At 42.4% G+C, this 16,543-nt stretch overlaps 1 protein-coding gene across 17 annotated transcripts in view; it reads left to right on the top strand.

Moving 5' to 3' along the window:
• The window catches only part of RUFY3 (RUN and FYVE domain containing 3), an 81,989-nt gene extending 66,684 nt beyond the window's left edge, over positions 1-15,305 (top strand). For 3 of the 17 annotated variants that reach the window (XM_059159668.1, XM_059159678.1, XM_059159696.1), the window contains 7 exons: positions 218-315; positions 4,763-4,882; positions 6,364-6,463; positions 8,375-8,439; positions 11,204-11,231; positions 12,021-12,089; positions 13,874-15,305. In XM_059159668.1, coding sequence (XP_059015651.1) covers positions 218-315; positions 4,763-4,882; positions 6,364-6,463; positions 8,375-8,439; positions 11,204-11,231; positions 12,021-12,089; positions 13,874-14,017 — 624 coding nt within the window. In that variant the 3' untranslated portion in view covers positions 14,018-15,305. Of the gene's footprint in view, positions 1-217; positions 316-2,134; positions 4,524-4,742; positions 4,922-6,363; positions 6,464-7,738; positions 7,901-8,374; positions 8,440-11,203; positions 11,232-12,020; positions 12,090-13,873 lie in introns of those variants that run through there. The other 14 variants (XM_059159754.1, XM_059159762.1, XM_059159768.1 and 11 more) reach the window with 12 other exon arrangements.
• Positions 15,306-16,543: the final 1,238 nt, after the last annotated feature.

The raw sequence follows: 16,543 nt of genomic DNA, 5'->3' as shown, positions 1-16,543 counted from the left end.
TGAAATGATAAACTGATGAGCCTCGTAATGTTCATTTCTGTGACAAAGCTGCACACAGCAATACTGATTTTAAACATTGCATTTTGTTCTTTCTCCATTTGGAAATTAACTGATAGACAAATATATGAGCAGTTCTGTTAGGTTCAGAAAGCCGTGTGTGATTTATTTCAGGATTTTATGTTCTGTGTACATCACTCATATTTCTTTTCCATAACAGAGTTCAGACTTAGGAGTAAAACAGAAAAGTGAACTAAACAGTCGTTTGGAAGAGAAGACTAATCAGATGGCTGCTACCATCAAACAACTCGAACAAAGGTAAAAGTGCTATTTCTTGAGTGAAACATCTTGGGCTTTCCGTGCTGGAAGGGAAGAGAATGCTATGCACTTGGCCGACAAAGTGTATGAAATTCTCCCAGCTTAACACCAGACATGCTAGTAGAAAGCCAGTTAAATTTTTTGTTTCTCTAAGATGTCACTGAAAACATTTGTAAGAAACCTCAGGCTCTCCTGACTGTTTTGAACAGCAGAACAGTAATCCTCTTACATAATCCCATTTCGGTGTCATGTTGGAGGAGGGAGGCCCACAGGATGAAAGTGCTTTTTAAAAATTTTTTAAAGGTTTTATTTATTTTTGTGAGAGAGAGAGAAAGAGCGCCGTCAGACACGCACAGTTGTGGGGGCGTGCGGGGGGGGGGGGGGGGAGAGGCAGGCTCCCCGCTGAGCAAGGAGCCCGATGCGGGACTCGATCCCTGGACCCTGAGATCATGACTTGAGCTGAAGGCAGACTTTTAACTGACTGAGCCACCCAGGTGTCCCAAAAGCACTTTTAAATATGCTGGCAGTTGGGTTTTACTCGGCCTCACCAAAGTCTTGGAACGCGCTGGCGCTAGTGGCGGCAGCATACCGAGGGCCCTTCTACCACTTGAACTCCTCTCCCCTTCCCGTCTCCCTTTCTCTCTCCTTTCTCCTGAGCCGTTCTGTAGTGTCCAGTGTCCCCCTGCCCGCAGTCTTACCTCTGTCCGTCTCCAGCTCTGTCCTCCTCTGAAAACCCAGTCTTGGGTTTTCGTGCTCTGACCAGCCGTTTCCGTCAGGTACCTCCAATTCAGGCTGCCCAAAACACACCCTCTCCCTGGGCTGCTTTTGTTTCTCTTTGGCTGAAACCACCTGTTTTCTTCGTGGTGACTCAGCTGCCAAGAGAAATCGCCAAGATTTCAAGACTGAAGGAGCCACGGCACCCGTGGTCACTCAGCGTGGCCAGTGTGGGTTGCCACTTCGAGCACCACGGATGACCCTTCTTTTACTTGAGCCGCGTGACTGCAGGCCCCTGCGCGCCTGCGCTTGCCCCACCTGCTCCTTGCCCAACAGCCCCACGGGTTAGGAAGGCCCTTCCTCTTCTCGCTGCCTTGTTCTTTGATCCTTTTTTTACCTTCAGGCTCCAAAGCCACCACCTCTCCTAAGCTCCTCTGATGCTTCTTCTCAGATTCCTCTACCCATTTGTCCTTGTCGGAATTCCCATAGCCTTAGATCCACACCTGTCCGTGATGCTTCCTTGTCACCTTCTGCTTCACGTTCCAGCCCTTTCTATATATGTATCATCTGATGAGAGTGTGCATTCCTCCGGGTTACTTAATGAATTTTTTAAGTTCCCTCATTGGCTCTGTCTTAGTGCCACGAACACACAAGGAATTCATTTAGCAGATGCGTGAATGAACAGATGAGTGGATGACTGCTTTTATTCAGATAAATCTTGACCAGGAAGGGTCCTGAGTGGTACTGAATATTAATGGTAACTCACGAGTTAATTGCAAATCAGTAAACAAGTTTGAAGCTTCTGATTTGGCTGGTTTTGAATAAAAAGGTGTCAGTCTCTCCAGAAAGTTCTCTAAGTGCTCGCTCGTAGCAGTTACATGTTTATGATTTAACAGATTAATTGCGGTGTTCATAAATTGGGTTTTTGAACTGTTGCATAGAATTATTTTTTAATAGTTTTTTGACTTGGCATTTGAAGTAGAACTAAAATAATGAGTTCTTCAAGTATTAAGCTGACTTATTCTCTTGCTATTTTTGTCTTTCCCGTTTATTCATTCTCTCATTCCCCTTTCACTCCATTTTTGTTTTTATTTTACTAATTTAGTGAAAAGGATTTGGTGAAACAGGCAAAGACCTTAAATAGTGCAGCAAATAAACTGATCCCAAAACATCATTAGGCATTTTGCATTTCGTCACCTTGCAAGTCTGATGTACAACTTAATTGTAAAGAAAGAAATCTGAAAGTTATTTCATTTAAGCTCTGATTCTACATAAAATGTCACCAAAAATTGACTCTGAATTTGTTGGACTTAAAAAACAAGAACAACAACAACAATTTGATATCTAGGCCATGGGTTTTTTTCTTCTTCTTTATTTTCTCCCTTGAGTTAGAACATTTAGTATAAGTTCTTAATTAATTGCCAAATCAACTTCAAGAAATTACTTTGTTGACCAATAAATAAATACACCTTAAAAAAAAAAAGGTTGAGTTGACCAATAAATAAACACCATTTAAAAGTCGACCAATAAATAAACACACCATTAAAAAAAAAAAAAAAGCCTAGGGAATGGACACTCTGTGCATCTTTTATTGATGCCTTTACAGCTCAGTCTCAGACAGTACCAGATTCTAGGTGCGCTGTCCATGCCAGAGAGCCTGCTCTACCATTGCGATGTAATGGACTGGAGGTGACAGCCCTACAGACTTGGACTCTTCTAAAGTAGCTCTGTCTCCTAGGCCACGGCCCCTCCCCACGTTCCTTGTGTAGGTTTACTCCCCAAGCCACAGATAAGTACTTAGCATTTCACTCCAGTTCTGTTCTCCGTAACCAAGATTGCTTGCAACTTTTTTGCCTAAGTGACTTTGAGGGGGGAGGGAACAAACCCGTATCCTTACATTTCTTTAAAGTTCGTAGAGATAAAGTTAGTGATTAGGTAACTTACGATAACATACTAATGTGGAAGCTTGGAAAACCCTCCTAAGATTCGCCATCTTCTACCTCTGCCATTTTCCTGTAATTCCACTTCCTATTTAGGTAGCTCAGAGAGAAGAATTTTAATGAAAAAACTCGTCTCCTATAAAAATAAAACACAACACAACACTACACAATTTTCAGATCTATCCTGCTTTTCCTTTTGGAGTAAAGACAACAAGGTATAAACATAAGTGATGGTTTCCCACCTGTCATTTCTCGCTAGAAACATTTACTTAAGAGTTTCTATTACTTTCTGTTCCAATGGGGATTTGCTAATGTCTCTGGGAAACTAACCATCTAATTATTAGAAAACCATTTCAGCGTAGGAAATAGATACATGATAATCTCTTTATTATTATTGAGTCTAAAAATAAAAATTTCCCGTAGATCTCCATACATAGTAATTAGCAGGGCTTCTTTTTCTAAGTGACCCCAGATCTACTCCCCTTTCTAGGCTTTACATTGTAAATAATCCTATAAATACTTGGATTTTTTTTTTAAAGGATTTTTTTTTTTAATGACTTTTGATTTGGGGGAACAGGCTTTACATAAGCTTTCATTCCTTCAATAAGTCTTGACAAAAAAAAAAATATTTTTTTCTCATTTTGGTATGATTTGCAGCATTTCAGCTGCTTAGGTGGGAACAAAGATAACCCCCCTTTGCTTCCAGCTTTTGAAACTCTTTACCTTCTTCTTGGAAAAACCAGAATTAAGAGAGTAAGGTAGATTTCACGTGTGCTTCTATAGGTCCTTAAAGACTTGAACCAAAGTCAAGTCAAAGAGCATATGACCAACCTCATGGAATAAACTGTGCTCTTGAACTTATTTTAGTTCTTATAATTTTGCACCTTTTCTTATCTTCATCAGCCTTTTGTGGTGATGAGTTGCCTTTTCTATGAGCATTTGGGAAGAGTGTTCCAACACTAAAATAAAACATTTTAAAGACTACAGAGTATGCTTTCCAGTTCTATTCTATAGAGCCCCGGATGTTTCACCTCTTAGAACGTGCTTCTTTATAGGTGCAAAGTTACGGGATTTATAGAAGAAAGCATTCACTAGAATTTTCCAGAGAATGTGATCAGGAATGTCATAGGCCCGGTGCTGAGTTCTTTGTCCACTTAGTCACACACCACCTGGTAGGAATGGAAGAGGAAAGAGATGGCCAAACTCTGACAAAGGCTTTTCCTTAGAGAAGAATTAAAAGCCTAGGTAAGGGTTCATGTACAATGTCAGTGATTTAATACAGATTGTGGTGTAGGGAAAGGACCAGGAAAATGTTCTCGTTCCGCGTGTAAGAAGGTAGTTGCCCATTTGCAAGTTCCAGTCATGTGTGTAAAGCAGAAATATAAGGTACCAAACCTGTTAGGAAATAAACCCAAACAAAGAAGGGGGTTTGACTTTAATTCCTGTGTACTTGAGGTTGGCTTTGGATATGGATTTTCTAAAAAGTGATGTTTTATTGTTTATCATCTAATGGCTGTAAACTGTAGTACTAGAATAAAAAAAAAAATTGGAAAATCACCTTTTCCTCTGCCTGGTTCACCTTCATCTTGCCTTTCTTTAGAGTTTGTTTCTTCTCCGTCTTTCTTCTCATCCTCGTACAGTTTCTTCCCCTGTGTCCTGAAAAGCATTTTTTTTTTTCCCCTGTATCTCTCCACGCCTCTTCCTTGGGTTGCTTTATTTTGTGTTGTAAACTTGGTCTTCCTCCCCACCGTGGCTTTTGTTTTTTATCACAAGTTCATGTGGCTCACATCCAGATTGCGCCAGGCTGAGCGGGGCCGCCAGTCGGCCGAGTCAGACAACCGGCTCTTCAAGCAGGACTTCGGAGAAAAGATCAACAGTCTGCAGATGCAAGTGGACCAGCTCACCAGGCAGCGGTGAAGAGAGGGCGCCAGGAGCTCCCAGGGCGGTCGTGGGTAATTCTAAGGCCAGCAGCAAGAGAAGGAGGTCCCCTGAGCCAGCCCTCTCTGTCCTGTCTTCGCAGGGTCCTTTCTCTGGAGTTAGCATTGAGGAAGCTTTGCATATATCGACATTCCCATATCTTTGTCAACATGCTTTGCGATCAGAAAAAGAGGAAACTAGAACCCAGGGCCCCAGATAAAGAGAGAAAAGGACTAAGAGAATTAATAGCCCACATAACACTGATAAAAATAGTATTCCCGAAATTTTTACTGTGTGCCACAAACTTTTTGAAGCACCACACAGGCATCCAATCCCAACATCTTCCCAACAACCTGTTCGTAGGAATTGTCTTACCCCCCACTTTTAGATGAAATTAATTAAAGCTTAGATGTGTTCAGTTTGTCCAGATTGACACAGTTCAACAAGTAAATAGCAGCACTTAAAAAGTCTGTCTCTCTGACTCCAAGTCCTTAACCATTAACCACTCTTCCATATCATCTGTCCAGTGAGACTCAATTCTTTGCTGAAGCCATTGACTTCAAATAAAGAGAACTTTGTTGTTGGATATAAAAGCACATGGCTGCCAAGGACACTAGTGGCGGACAGTAGAACTGGACATTGAACATTAAAGAGAGACCAGCTAATTAAGATGAAGTGGGACAACAGAGCTGGTACTTTCGGGTGGTTTCTTGCTGAAATTCTGTACATAGTGTCTTTTAATTGTAGTTAACCCTACTAAACATCATTCAGTTGCCTACAACTCTTTATTAAGAGTTCATCCTAAATACTGATATTCAGAGTGGTGACCCTTAGGCACTGGGAGATCTTAAAGTACATCCCTTTTTTAAGATTTCATTTATTTATTTGAGAGAGAGGGAGAGCATGAGCAGGGGGAGGGGCAGAGGAAGAAGCAGACTCCCCGCTGGACATGGAGCCCCACCTGAGACAGTCTCAGGACCCTGACTGAGATCATGAGCTCAGCTAAAGGCAGGCACTTAACTGACTGAGCCACCCTTAAAGTACATTCTTTTTTTTTTTAAGATTTTATTTATTTATTTGACAGAGACCACAAGTAGGCAGACAGGCAAAGAGAGAGAGGAGGAAGCAGGCTCCCCCGCTGAACAGAGAACCCAGTGCGGGGCTTGATCCCAGGACCCTGGGATCACAACCTGAGCCAAAGACAGAGGCTCTAACCCACTGAGCCACTCAGGCGCCGCAAAGTACATTCTTAATTATCCAAGAAATAGTAAACATACTGTCTGTATTTAGTGTTACTGGTTTTACTCTATTGTGTTTTAACACCTTAAAACCTGATTGTCCATATATATCTGGTAACTTTTTATTAATCAAGTATTAAAATTTAATTGCTGAGCTTTAAGAAAGGGTTTGGCATTCTTTAGCGAGTATGATTGCAGAAATTCAAATTATGATTCTTTTCCTCTCCTGCCCATCCCAGGCACCAGCTTGAGTTAGAACTAAAACTGGAAAGAGAAAGAAGGTTACAGAACAACAGAAGCATCCCAGGAAAGGGTCCTCAGAAGCCACAACCCAAAATGGTAATATTTGTTATTCCCTTGGTCATTTACTTAATTTTTAGAGGCTCCCTCCTTGAGCTGGACAGTTTTCTCTCTGGCAACACAAGCTCAATGCTATGGCCTCGAGTATGTAGATGGCAGATGAGACCTGGAGTGAACACAGGCTTTGGTTCTCAGTCTACCTCTAGACACTCTCTCTAACTTGATTTCACTTTAAGTAAGATGATTTGGGTGTCTTAACAAAAATTAATGCTCCTTGGACTTCTTCTGCCTAATACCTTTAATACTATGTTGGAGTAATCCTTCCCAACTCTAAGTTTCCCTTCAGGAGAATTGTCTTAAATGTGGATTTGCTTCTGTATGCCTATTCAGAATCGTGAGGATTTCAGTTTTACTATGCTCAAAGTACTTTTCTTGGGAAAATTAGAACAAGAGGGAACTAGAGTTGGCTTGGGGAAAAGAGAGGAATACAGAGTGTCTAAAGAACAGCATTTGACGTTTCTATACAACAGCCTTAGGAGAGAGACCCCCAGCTCCTGTAGTGGAAAGGAAGCTAACGTTCAATGAGACCATCTCTGGGACCCAGGAAATTGGAGCCAACCTTTTCAAATAATAAAATCAGAAAAGTATGTAATACCTTTTGTGTCAAAGAGAAACACAGGAGAAAAGTAGCTTCTTGGTTCATGTTATATATAACAAAGGACAAATGTATTAGCTTCTTATTTAGCATTTTTAGAGAAAGAGATGCTAGTTTGCTGGAGCGTAGCAAATAATAGTAAGTAGAAATTTATTAGGTAGTACTCATTACTGCTCCTTTACAGTGTGCAGAATACTATGTTTTTGGCAGCACGCCATCTTTATTAGTTTAGTTTCGCAAACAGAAAATCTCCTTAGCCGGGCTTGCAGAGATTTATTTAAATGCTTGGCCTAGGGGCGCCTGGGTGGCTCAGTGGATTAAGCCACTGCCTTCGGCTCAGGTCATGATCTCAGTTTCCTGGGATCGAGCCCCGCATCGGGCTCTTTGCTCAGCGGGAGCCTGCTTCTCTCTCTCTCTGCCTGACTCTCCGCCTACTTGTGATTTCTCTCTGTGTCAAATAAATAATAAATAAAAAATCTTTAAAAAAAAAAAAAAATAAAAAATAAATGCTTGGCCTATCTTACCTGCTTTTCCAGTGAGCCCTTGAGTTTCTCAATCTTACATTGCCCCGCAGTCGGGGTTCCAGGAGTGTAAATATTGCACTAATCTCCTTTCCTTGACACTTGAGTGGTCTAAGAACGTACCTTCTATTTTTGGAGGCTGATGGACAGCAGGTCAAGACAGACAGCAGTGTGTGCGCCACAGAAAGAATTCGTCACTGAGAACCGCCCAGGCATGGCGTACGAGCATTAGTAGAAACGCAGTTTGGAACTTGACATTGGTCCTTCAGAGTAGAAGTATCATCGGGTTGTACAGGCCGTGTAAGTTGTCAGGACATCGAGGCAGCTGCTTGAGTGTCCAGAGGATTACAGTCTGCTGGACATGGCGGGGCTCGGTTTTCCCAGTTTTCCAGAGCTCAGCTGGGAGTGAGGGTGGAGGCAGATAGAGATTTACAGAAGGAACTAACATCCCCTGAGAAGGAACTGATACCTTGAGCTCACTTCGTAAATAAATCCAGTATATTCTGAATTTTCATTGAACCTCAAGAGTTAAGAAGGAAAATATCTGCTCTGAAAATCCAAACAGTTTTGTTTGTGGCAAACGCTATCAGAATAATTTGTTAAGAAACTACTTAGAGTGAAGAATGAGGGAAAATATCTTGAAAGTTAAATTCCTTCCCTAAGAAAAAAAAGCTGCTTAGCTTTATATACCTAAGCTCAGAAGAAAATGTCTGCAATACCATCACTGTTGAGCGTTCTGAATAACTAATAGATTGGGCTATTTTCTTTTGGCAGGATGGGAAACACAAAATTCAAGAGGAAAATGTTAAACCAAAAGAGGCCCTGGACGAAAGCCACAGGTGTTTGTTAATCAAGTACTAACTAAGATAGAACGCTAGTTTGGGGCGGCACAAAGGGGGAGCGTTTGATATATTCTGGCAGTGGCACAGACCAGACAACGACTTGTAATAGTAACACTCCAGAAAGACATTTTGAAGGGGGAATGAATAAATCAACCAGAGAACACATACTAACCCACGCCCACTTAGTCCATTTCAAGAAGAAAGGTGACAGAGCTGTCCTCTGACTCTTCCCCGGTTAATCCCCAAATTCAAATGATCATTTCTCATCTTTACTGGGTTGGTATCACAGAAGAACGAAGTACAAATCATAGCAATTCTTAGGTTTTTTGGGTTTTGTTTTTGTTTTAAGATTTTTTTTTTAATTTATTTGTCAGAGGGAGAGAGGGAGAGAGAGCGAGCACAGGCAGACAGAGAGGCAGGCAGAGGCAGAGGGAGAAGCAGGCTCCCTGCTGAGCAAGGAGCCCGATGTGGGACTCGATCCCAGGACGCTGGGATCATGACCTGAGCAGAAGGCAGCTGCTTAAGCAACTGAGCCACCCAGGCGTCCCCAATTCTTAGCTTCTTAAATGAGCTCCAGTATGGCTTGTTTCCCCCACGTGCTGTGTGAAAGGCAGCTCTGTTTCCAGTAAATCCTCTTATTTTCTTCGTGTCCTTTCTCTTAAGGGTCTCCAAAAGCTTCACTTGATGCCTTTTTCTTAACTCTTTCATCTGATCTGCTATGAAAACCATAGGATTATTCAAGCAAGTTGCCTTTGAATAATTATTTTAGCAGGTGGAAATAGAACAAAATATTACACAGTGCCCCTGCATTAAAAAATGAAGGCGATCCAACTGTACAACATCCTGGAAGAGCCAAAACCATGGAGACCGTGCTTGCCAGGGGCTCGGGGTATGATGGATTTTTTAGGACCGCGAAAACACTTCCATGGGGCTGCGGTGATAGATACGTGTCCTCCAATTGTCCATACCCCTAGAATGTACGAGACCAAGAGTGAGCCCTAATGCAGCCCGCAGACTGAGTAGTTATGATGTGTTACTGTAGGTTCATCCGTTGTCGCATCGTTTACCCCCCCGATGTGGAATGTTGATGTTGGGGGAGGTGGAAGGGCCCACGAGGCATATGCGGAATGTCAGGACCTTCTGCTCAGTTTTGCTGTGAACCTAAAACTGCTCCAGAATCAGTCTGTTATAAAAACAGCAGCAGCCATGGTTAGTAATGAGAAAGATCCTATAGCGGGGCTTGGAGAGAACTATACTGCGTACATTTTGGCAGCTGTCCCTCTCCAGGCTTTGATGCCTCAAGAATGAGGTAGTGTGGGGGCGCCTGGGTGGCTCAGTGGGTTAAGGCCTCTGCCTTCAGCTCAGGTCATGATCCCAGGGTCCTGGGATCGAGCCCCACATTGGGCTCTCTGCTCAGCAGGGAGCCTGCTTCCTCCCTTCTCTCTCTCTCTACCTGCCTCTCTCTCTGCCTACTTGTGATCTGTCAAATAAATAAATAAATAAAATCTTTAAAAAAAAAAAAAAAGAATGAGGTAGTGTGTCACCTGAGCAAAGTCACTGCTGGAGAAGTTAAATCAACACAGTTCCAACAAAAAGACTCCTTATGCAGGTACTTGACCTCCAAGGCCAGAATGATTCCAAAGCCTTTAAGTTTACTCCCTAAGAGCACATGGCCTGATTGAGGACTAACCTTAAATGACCCTGCAGATCAGCATGGGCCAAAGAAAAGAACTAGAAAGCCTGTAAAATTAATGAGGGCTTAAAAGAGCCTTTCAAGAATCAGCCCCATTCCAGACTAGAACTAAGTCATTTACAATCAGGAGACCTTACAAGCAAGCATCTGATTTCAGCCCTGGGAATATAAGACACTATCTTCTACCTGTATAGTGCCCTGCAGCTTAAATAGTGTGTTTCACATTCGTTATCTCCTTAAAAATGTAATTCTCCAGAAGAGAAAACTGGGGAGCACAGAGAAGTAAGATGGCCCACCTAAGCGGCTTCTGCTTCTCATGTCTTCTTTGTTGAAGTCCTTTGCTCTATGTAATAGCTGCTTCCAGAGCCTGTCCTGGCCAGAGCAACAATCCTAAAACATGGCCAGGTTTCTTGGGATTCAAGTCCGAGGAACAGCTTGGACACCTGGTCACACTGGTGGTCACACTGCCCCTCGGTGGAAGAGAATCAGAACCACTGTGGATCTGTGGTATATTATCCCCAGAACTGCTTCTCCTCTTAAATTCTGTTTTCAAATTGGAAAAATGAGGGTGAGCTTAGCTAGGCCTCAGGAAGAAATAGTTCAGCCTGAATGGGTACTCCTGTGACAATCTCATTCCTTCCCCTTACCCTGATTAATTTGCTAAAGTTGACATTTTAAGGACATTTGGAAGAGAGGAACTAATACAGGACATATACTGGGTAGATTTCTATAATATCATAATAAAAGATACTAAAATGAATAGCATTGGCCATTGGAGTTTTACAGGCTGGGATACGAGGCTAAACTATTTTCTTGGTAGTGAAAACGAAGCATACATACAGTATAACTCCAAGTCTGTTTTTAAGCAGGAACTATAATTTAAGTCAAGGATCAGAGTCTGCTAATAAGATCTAGCCACCAAAATTTCCTCTCCTTGGAGGTCAAGATTAACAGTTATGTCAACAACGTAAAAGAACCGTGGTGCTGCTTTTCCTGTGCTTTTGCAATGATTCACATAGATATATAATAAGTTGCTGTTTTTTTCCTGTTTTTAATTTTCCATTGTAGGCTGCCGTCTCCCCCTGAGGATGAACAGGTAATGGCTCCCCCCCCCCCCCCCCCGTTCTCAGACACCTCGAATGAATTCTGTAGTCACCTGTACTGTCCCTGGCTGTACAAAGGCAGCGTGGAAAGTCGGTGAATGCACACAGGCATACAAGGGGCTCCCCCTTGTAACAATACTCTTACAAGTGCATTTGCCTAAACTGTCGCCTGCCTGAAGTCGCAGAGCTCTGAGCCGTTTACTAAGTAAACCGCAGGTCTCGCTTCTTACTTGAAAGTCTCTTTGCCATACTGTGGGACCTAAGAGAGCTCACTGTACCTCTTTCCTCCATAGTTTTTCCTTCCATAAAAAAGACTTAGTGATCACTTGGAAATAAACAAATATAAATGGTTGTGAGATACTTTGCAAGTAACACAGGCTATGACAGCCTGCAGAGAAAGGATAAGTGTGGCTATGACTGCGCCCATCCGTCGTCCATGAGATGCCAGAAAAGCCTCCTGCCTTCCCTTCTTGATGATACAGTAGGACAAGAGAGATGGGGCTTTTTTTTTTTTTAACTTACTACTTCACATTTGTATCCTTGAATTTTCTTTTTAGAAATAAAATCATGTTACTTTTTTATAAAAATGAAAAGAGCTCCAAGAATATTGATGGGATTCCCAGGGCTGCGTTAAGGAGTTAGAACCATATATAATTTGTTTCTTTGGTCTCCAGATCGTTTGTAGTGTGGTTCTATTAATTTTGTGATTAGAAAAATGAATATTCTGCAAGTATTACTGTTTCTGGGCTAAGAGACACTAACTCGCTCAATGTGTGGTTTAGAATCAGCTGCTGCTCTCTGAGAAGCCACAGACGTGTCAGCTGTGCCGGGAAGGCGGCGGCCGAACCAAGGTAACAGTGCGGAGGCCCAAACGGGTTCTTCACAGGGATGGCCCTTTCAGTACTCGGGGCTTTGCTGTGTAGAGTACAGAGTGGGGAGAAGAGCAAAAGCAAGCAAGCATATTTATAAAATACCTGTTTAAAAAATATGGGTTTTTTTTCCAGCCATAGTAAGTCATATCAGTAAATCCCCATTAAAATAAATATAAGTAATTTAAAAAATAAACTTATAACTAAAGGTCTATTGAGTGCCTATTGTGTGGAATGTGCTATTTCCCGTGCTCAAGAAAGAATAATGAACCAGCATGGACCAAGTCCCTGTCGTAAAGCTTGTCGCCTTTGTGTCATCAGTTTATGGACGAAGCACCTTGGGCTCAGAGATTTTAGGCACATTTCTCAAAGTTCCTCAGGTCGTAAGTGGCAAAGCCCGGCTGTAGCCTGACTTTGGCCCCTAAATCTATACTCCTCTGATACTTCCTCCTGCCTAGAACAAATCAGATAGTTTGGGGCGGGCGGGATTCTCTGAATTACTTGGAGAATCGGCCTCTGCCAGGCCACTGCGCCCTGTCCACCAAACCACGTGCTTTCCCCTTGGGCCCGCGGGGTCTCTGGCAGAGCGCTCGGCCGAGGCAGAGAGAAGGAAGCGTTTGTGTCCGGTGGGTGGTCCGATGGCGGCTCTTGGACCTGCTGCCACTGCTGGCCCTCAGCACGGCATTCGGTGCCCGTTTCATTGTCGATGCTCAAAAATGGACAAATGACTGTAAGAAACAAGTGCTTGGAGGAGAGAAGGGAATGTGCCCAGATTCTGGACGGCAGCCTCCGCGCTGCCGTTGGTGACCTTGCTTTGCTGCCTTTTAGCGAGCAAAGTCATAATATGACCTAGTCTCAAGTGAGCAGAATCCGATCCAAGGTGAACCTGCCTCTCTAGAATTAGAACTGGAATTCTAGACATATTTCCCGAAATGAAGGAACAGCTAATCTAATTCGGGCTTTTCTGAGCTGTGCAGGATAACGGCAGTATGTCAGAGGGAAGTTCCTCTCGGGCTTTCAAATGAGAGTGGCCCCTCCCTCTACCGCACTGTCAGGAAGGCGAATTGTTTGGGAGAAAGTGGCATTATTAACGGGGACAATTACCCTTCACAGGCTTTATACGGGGACCCTTGGAGCTCTGTGGGCACCACCCTGTCACAGCCTTTCCAGTGACACTGCCGGAGTGACCCACGTGCTGCCCCATTGCGTGACCACGAAAAAGTCAAAACGCTTCATAGACTGATTGCCCTATAAAGAGGATGCAGGGGGCTGTGCTCCTGCCGCACTGATAGCCCAAAGGATGTGCTTATAGAGCTTTCCAGGAAAGCATTAAGTGCATCAGTGTATCAGGAAGTACTTTGGGTTCATACTCAGCAACATTTTTAACCCTAGGCTGGCTACCCGGCCCATCACCTGGCCACTCACTGCCTCATTTGGAGTATTCTTAGATACTTCCAAACTGATTTTGGAATTAGCCCCCCGAAAGTGAGTGTAATGAATGAAAGTATTCTAAAGATACATTATTTGTGTACTATATGTTCTTTGGAATTCTGTGGCACTACTTCTCCTCATTTAGATCTAAGAATGAGATGGTAAGCTTCTTCGTAGACAGACTGTGCTTGGTCAGATACCATCTGGCACTTAGCAAACATTCAGTCAATACTGGACGAGGCATTGCGCATCTCTCGTATGTGGCCATTTATAGCCCATGTATCTGTATGACGTGCACTTCTGTTACCCACCTAACCTCCCTCATCTCCTCGCAGAATGTGTGTAAGAACTGCAGAGGGACTTTCTGTAATGCCTGCTCAACAAACGAACTGCCTCTTCCTTCAAGTATCAAGCCTGAGCGAGTTTGCAATCCCTGCCACGAGCATCTGATGAAACAGTACTCCACCAGCCCATCGTAAGACCGGAAGCCGAGACCTGGACCAGTGTCTGCACCCATGTTAGATGCCAGGATCTCCTAGAGCCCAGAACTTAAGAGTCAGCTCCAGCATTGATAGGAATGATTTAAATAAACCGGGTCCAGGGAGAAAAGGCAGTGGTTGGGGGTGCTGGAAGGTTTGCTCAGTTACCCTAATGACTGTATGAATAAAAGTTACTCAGCTGAGCCTCTCTCTTCTAAATCTTAAACAATCCCACCTTTGAAGGCTTTATTTTTTAGCATGTCTTTGGAGGAGCTATTTTTATGAATAGTGATAATACTGGCATGGACATAATAGGAGAGAGGGTCCATACAGATTTAAAAAAAAAAAAAATGATCATCTCCTCCTTTTACATTTGCAAATTCAAGGGGGAAAGATAAATGTTAACAGATCAAAATTTAGATGTCTTCTATTATCCCCAGGTGCTGCTAGACATAAACGGTTTCCTCTTCACCCCCACGAACTACCTCTTTAAAGTATCTCTACCAAACTGTGAACCCAAACTCAGGGAAAAGAAATTATAGAGTAATATAAATTTTGAATGTACTTAAAACAATGTAATTTATTACAGTTTCAGGACCTGAAAGGTCCTGGCCTTACAAGTGTTTTCAGTATCCGAGTAAGAGGAACATTTGCCATTTCTCCACTTAATGACTTCAGAAATCAGTATCTGCCCTTTTCAGAATGTCCTCCTGCAAAATAGAAGCCAGCTCCATTCCTAAGCCTTCCCTGCTCTCCCAAGTCATAAGGACAACTGTGTTTTAAAGATAAGGTTTGAGTTTTGCAAATAGGAAGTATTGAAAGCAAAGGTTAGGCAGGTGTAAAGTAAAACAATTTTAATTTGTCCGTGGCTGAGATCAGTTAGCTCAGAATATTTATTTTCTTGACTAAGGGGTACCTTTCTGAGCCAAGAATTAGAACTGGTAGATTTTTTGGAAAGTGTGATTCTTAAAACATCTCTTCATATCAAACCCTTTGGCGAAAATTGGGGGAAGTGCCTTCCACAAGGGAAGAAAAACAGTGGTATGTGCTATTTTGATTATGTTACATGTGTCTAGGTTATTAATTACAATTAAGACCTAAGAAGATGCGGATTCTGTAACTGATTTAAGATTCTGGGGTGGAAATATCCTGGAACCATTATACTTGACAAATTCTCCTCAAAAGGGTTATAGCCTGGAAAAGAGTTGTTATTCCAAAAGTCTGGCCTGTTACATGGTGAAGCTGAGCTTTTAAAAGTACTAGGGAAAAATAAAATCTAATAATTCTAGCCTCGGTTGTTGACTGTTATTATCCCTTTGGAATAACTGTGTGTGTGTGTGTGTGTGTTTCCTCATCTTATTTTTGGCCATCTGCATGTTCTCAGCGCTGTTCTAGGTGCTACAGGTAATGTGGGGAATTATCCCAAATTAGCAAAAAGCTATTTTATAACTAGTTTTGTATCAAATTGCAAAGAGGAGACAACTCAGTACCTGGTGTGAGGAAGAATACGTAATTAGCCACTTGAGATTTTTATTGTGACTTAACACACAAAGCTATTTAGGCTTTTTCTTTTTTTTATCCCCCCCGACAAATCTCCAAAGATCTCTTGGTGCAGCTGGTCCACAAAAGCAAGGAAACCAAGTCATGAATGCCTTGACTTCGTGTTAGTTGTCTTCCTTAAAAATTGTGCTTTCCAGTATTCACAGTGTACACCAACAAGAATACCATTCTTAGGAATAAAAGAGGCAAAGATCTTTATGCTAAAGACTACAGAGCGTTGCCTAAAGAAATTAAAGATCACAACAAACGGGAGGACACACCATGTTTATGGATTGGAAGACGATATTGTTCAGATGTCAATATTACTCAAAACCATCTACAGATCCCATGTGATCCTATCAAAAACCCAACATTTTTTGCAGAAATAAAAGCACCTATGCTAAATTCATATGGAATCCCAGGGGACACCCAAATAGCCAAAACAATCTTGAAAAAGAACAAAGTTGGAGGTCTCATTTCTTACGTCAAAACTTAGTACAAAGCTACAGTGATCAAAACGGTATGGTTTTTTTAAAAAGTATGGTACTGGCTTAAAGACCTAGACCAATGGAATAGGAGAGCTTAGAAATACACCTTTATATATATGGTCTAAGGATTTTTGAGAAGGGTGCCAAGACCAGAAGGGACTTGAAGGACAGTGTTTTCAACAAATTGGGTGAGAAAATTGGATGTCCACAAGCAAGGGGAAAAAGTGGGACCTCTACTACAACATATACAAATATTAACTCCAAACTGTTCAAAGATCTAAACAAATGAGCTAGAACCAGAGCTAGGGGGAAAAAAACAGGAAAAGATTCATATTAGATTTGGCAATAATTTATTGGATAAGACACCAAAAGCACAGGCAACAACAATAATGAAAAAAACATGGGTTGGACTTTCATCAGAATCGTGGAGAAACTGGTACTCCTGTGTGCTGTTGGCAGGGGTGCGGCCACTGCCGAACAGTATGGCGGTTCCTGAAGA

The sequence above is a fragment of the Mustela lutreola genome, chromosome 1 (assembly GCF_030435805.1).
Source record: "Mustela lutreola isolate mMusLut2 chromosome 1, mMusLut2.pri, whole genome shotgun sequence".
Lineage (NCBI taxonomy): Eukaryota > Metazoa > Chordata > Mammalia > Carnivora > Mustelidae > Mustela > Mustela lutreola.
Note: the sequence above shows the minus strand (reverse complement) of the source record. Positions and strands in the feature narration are given on the sequence as shown.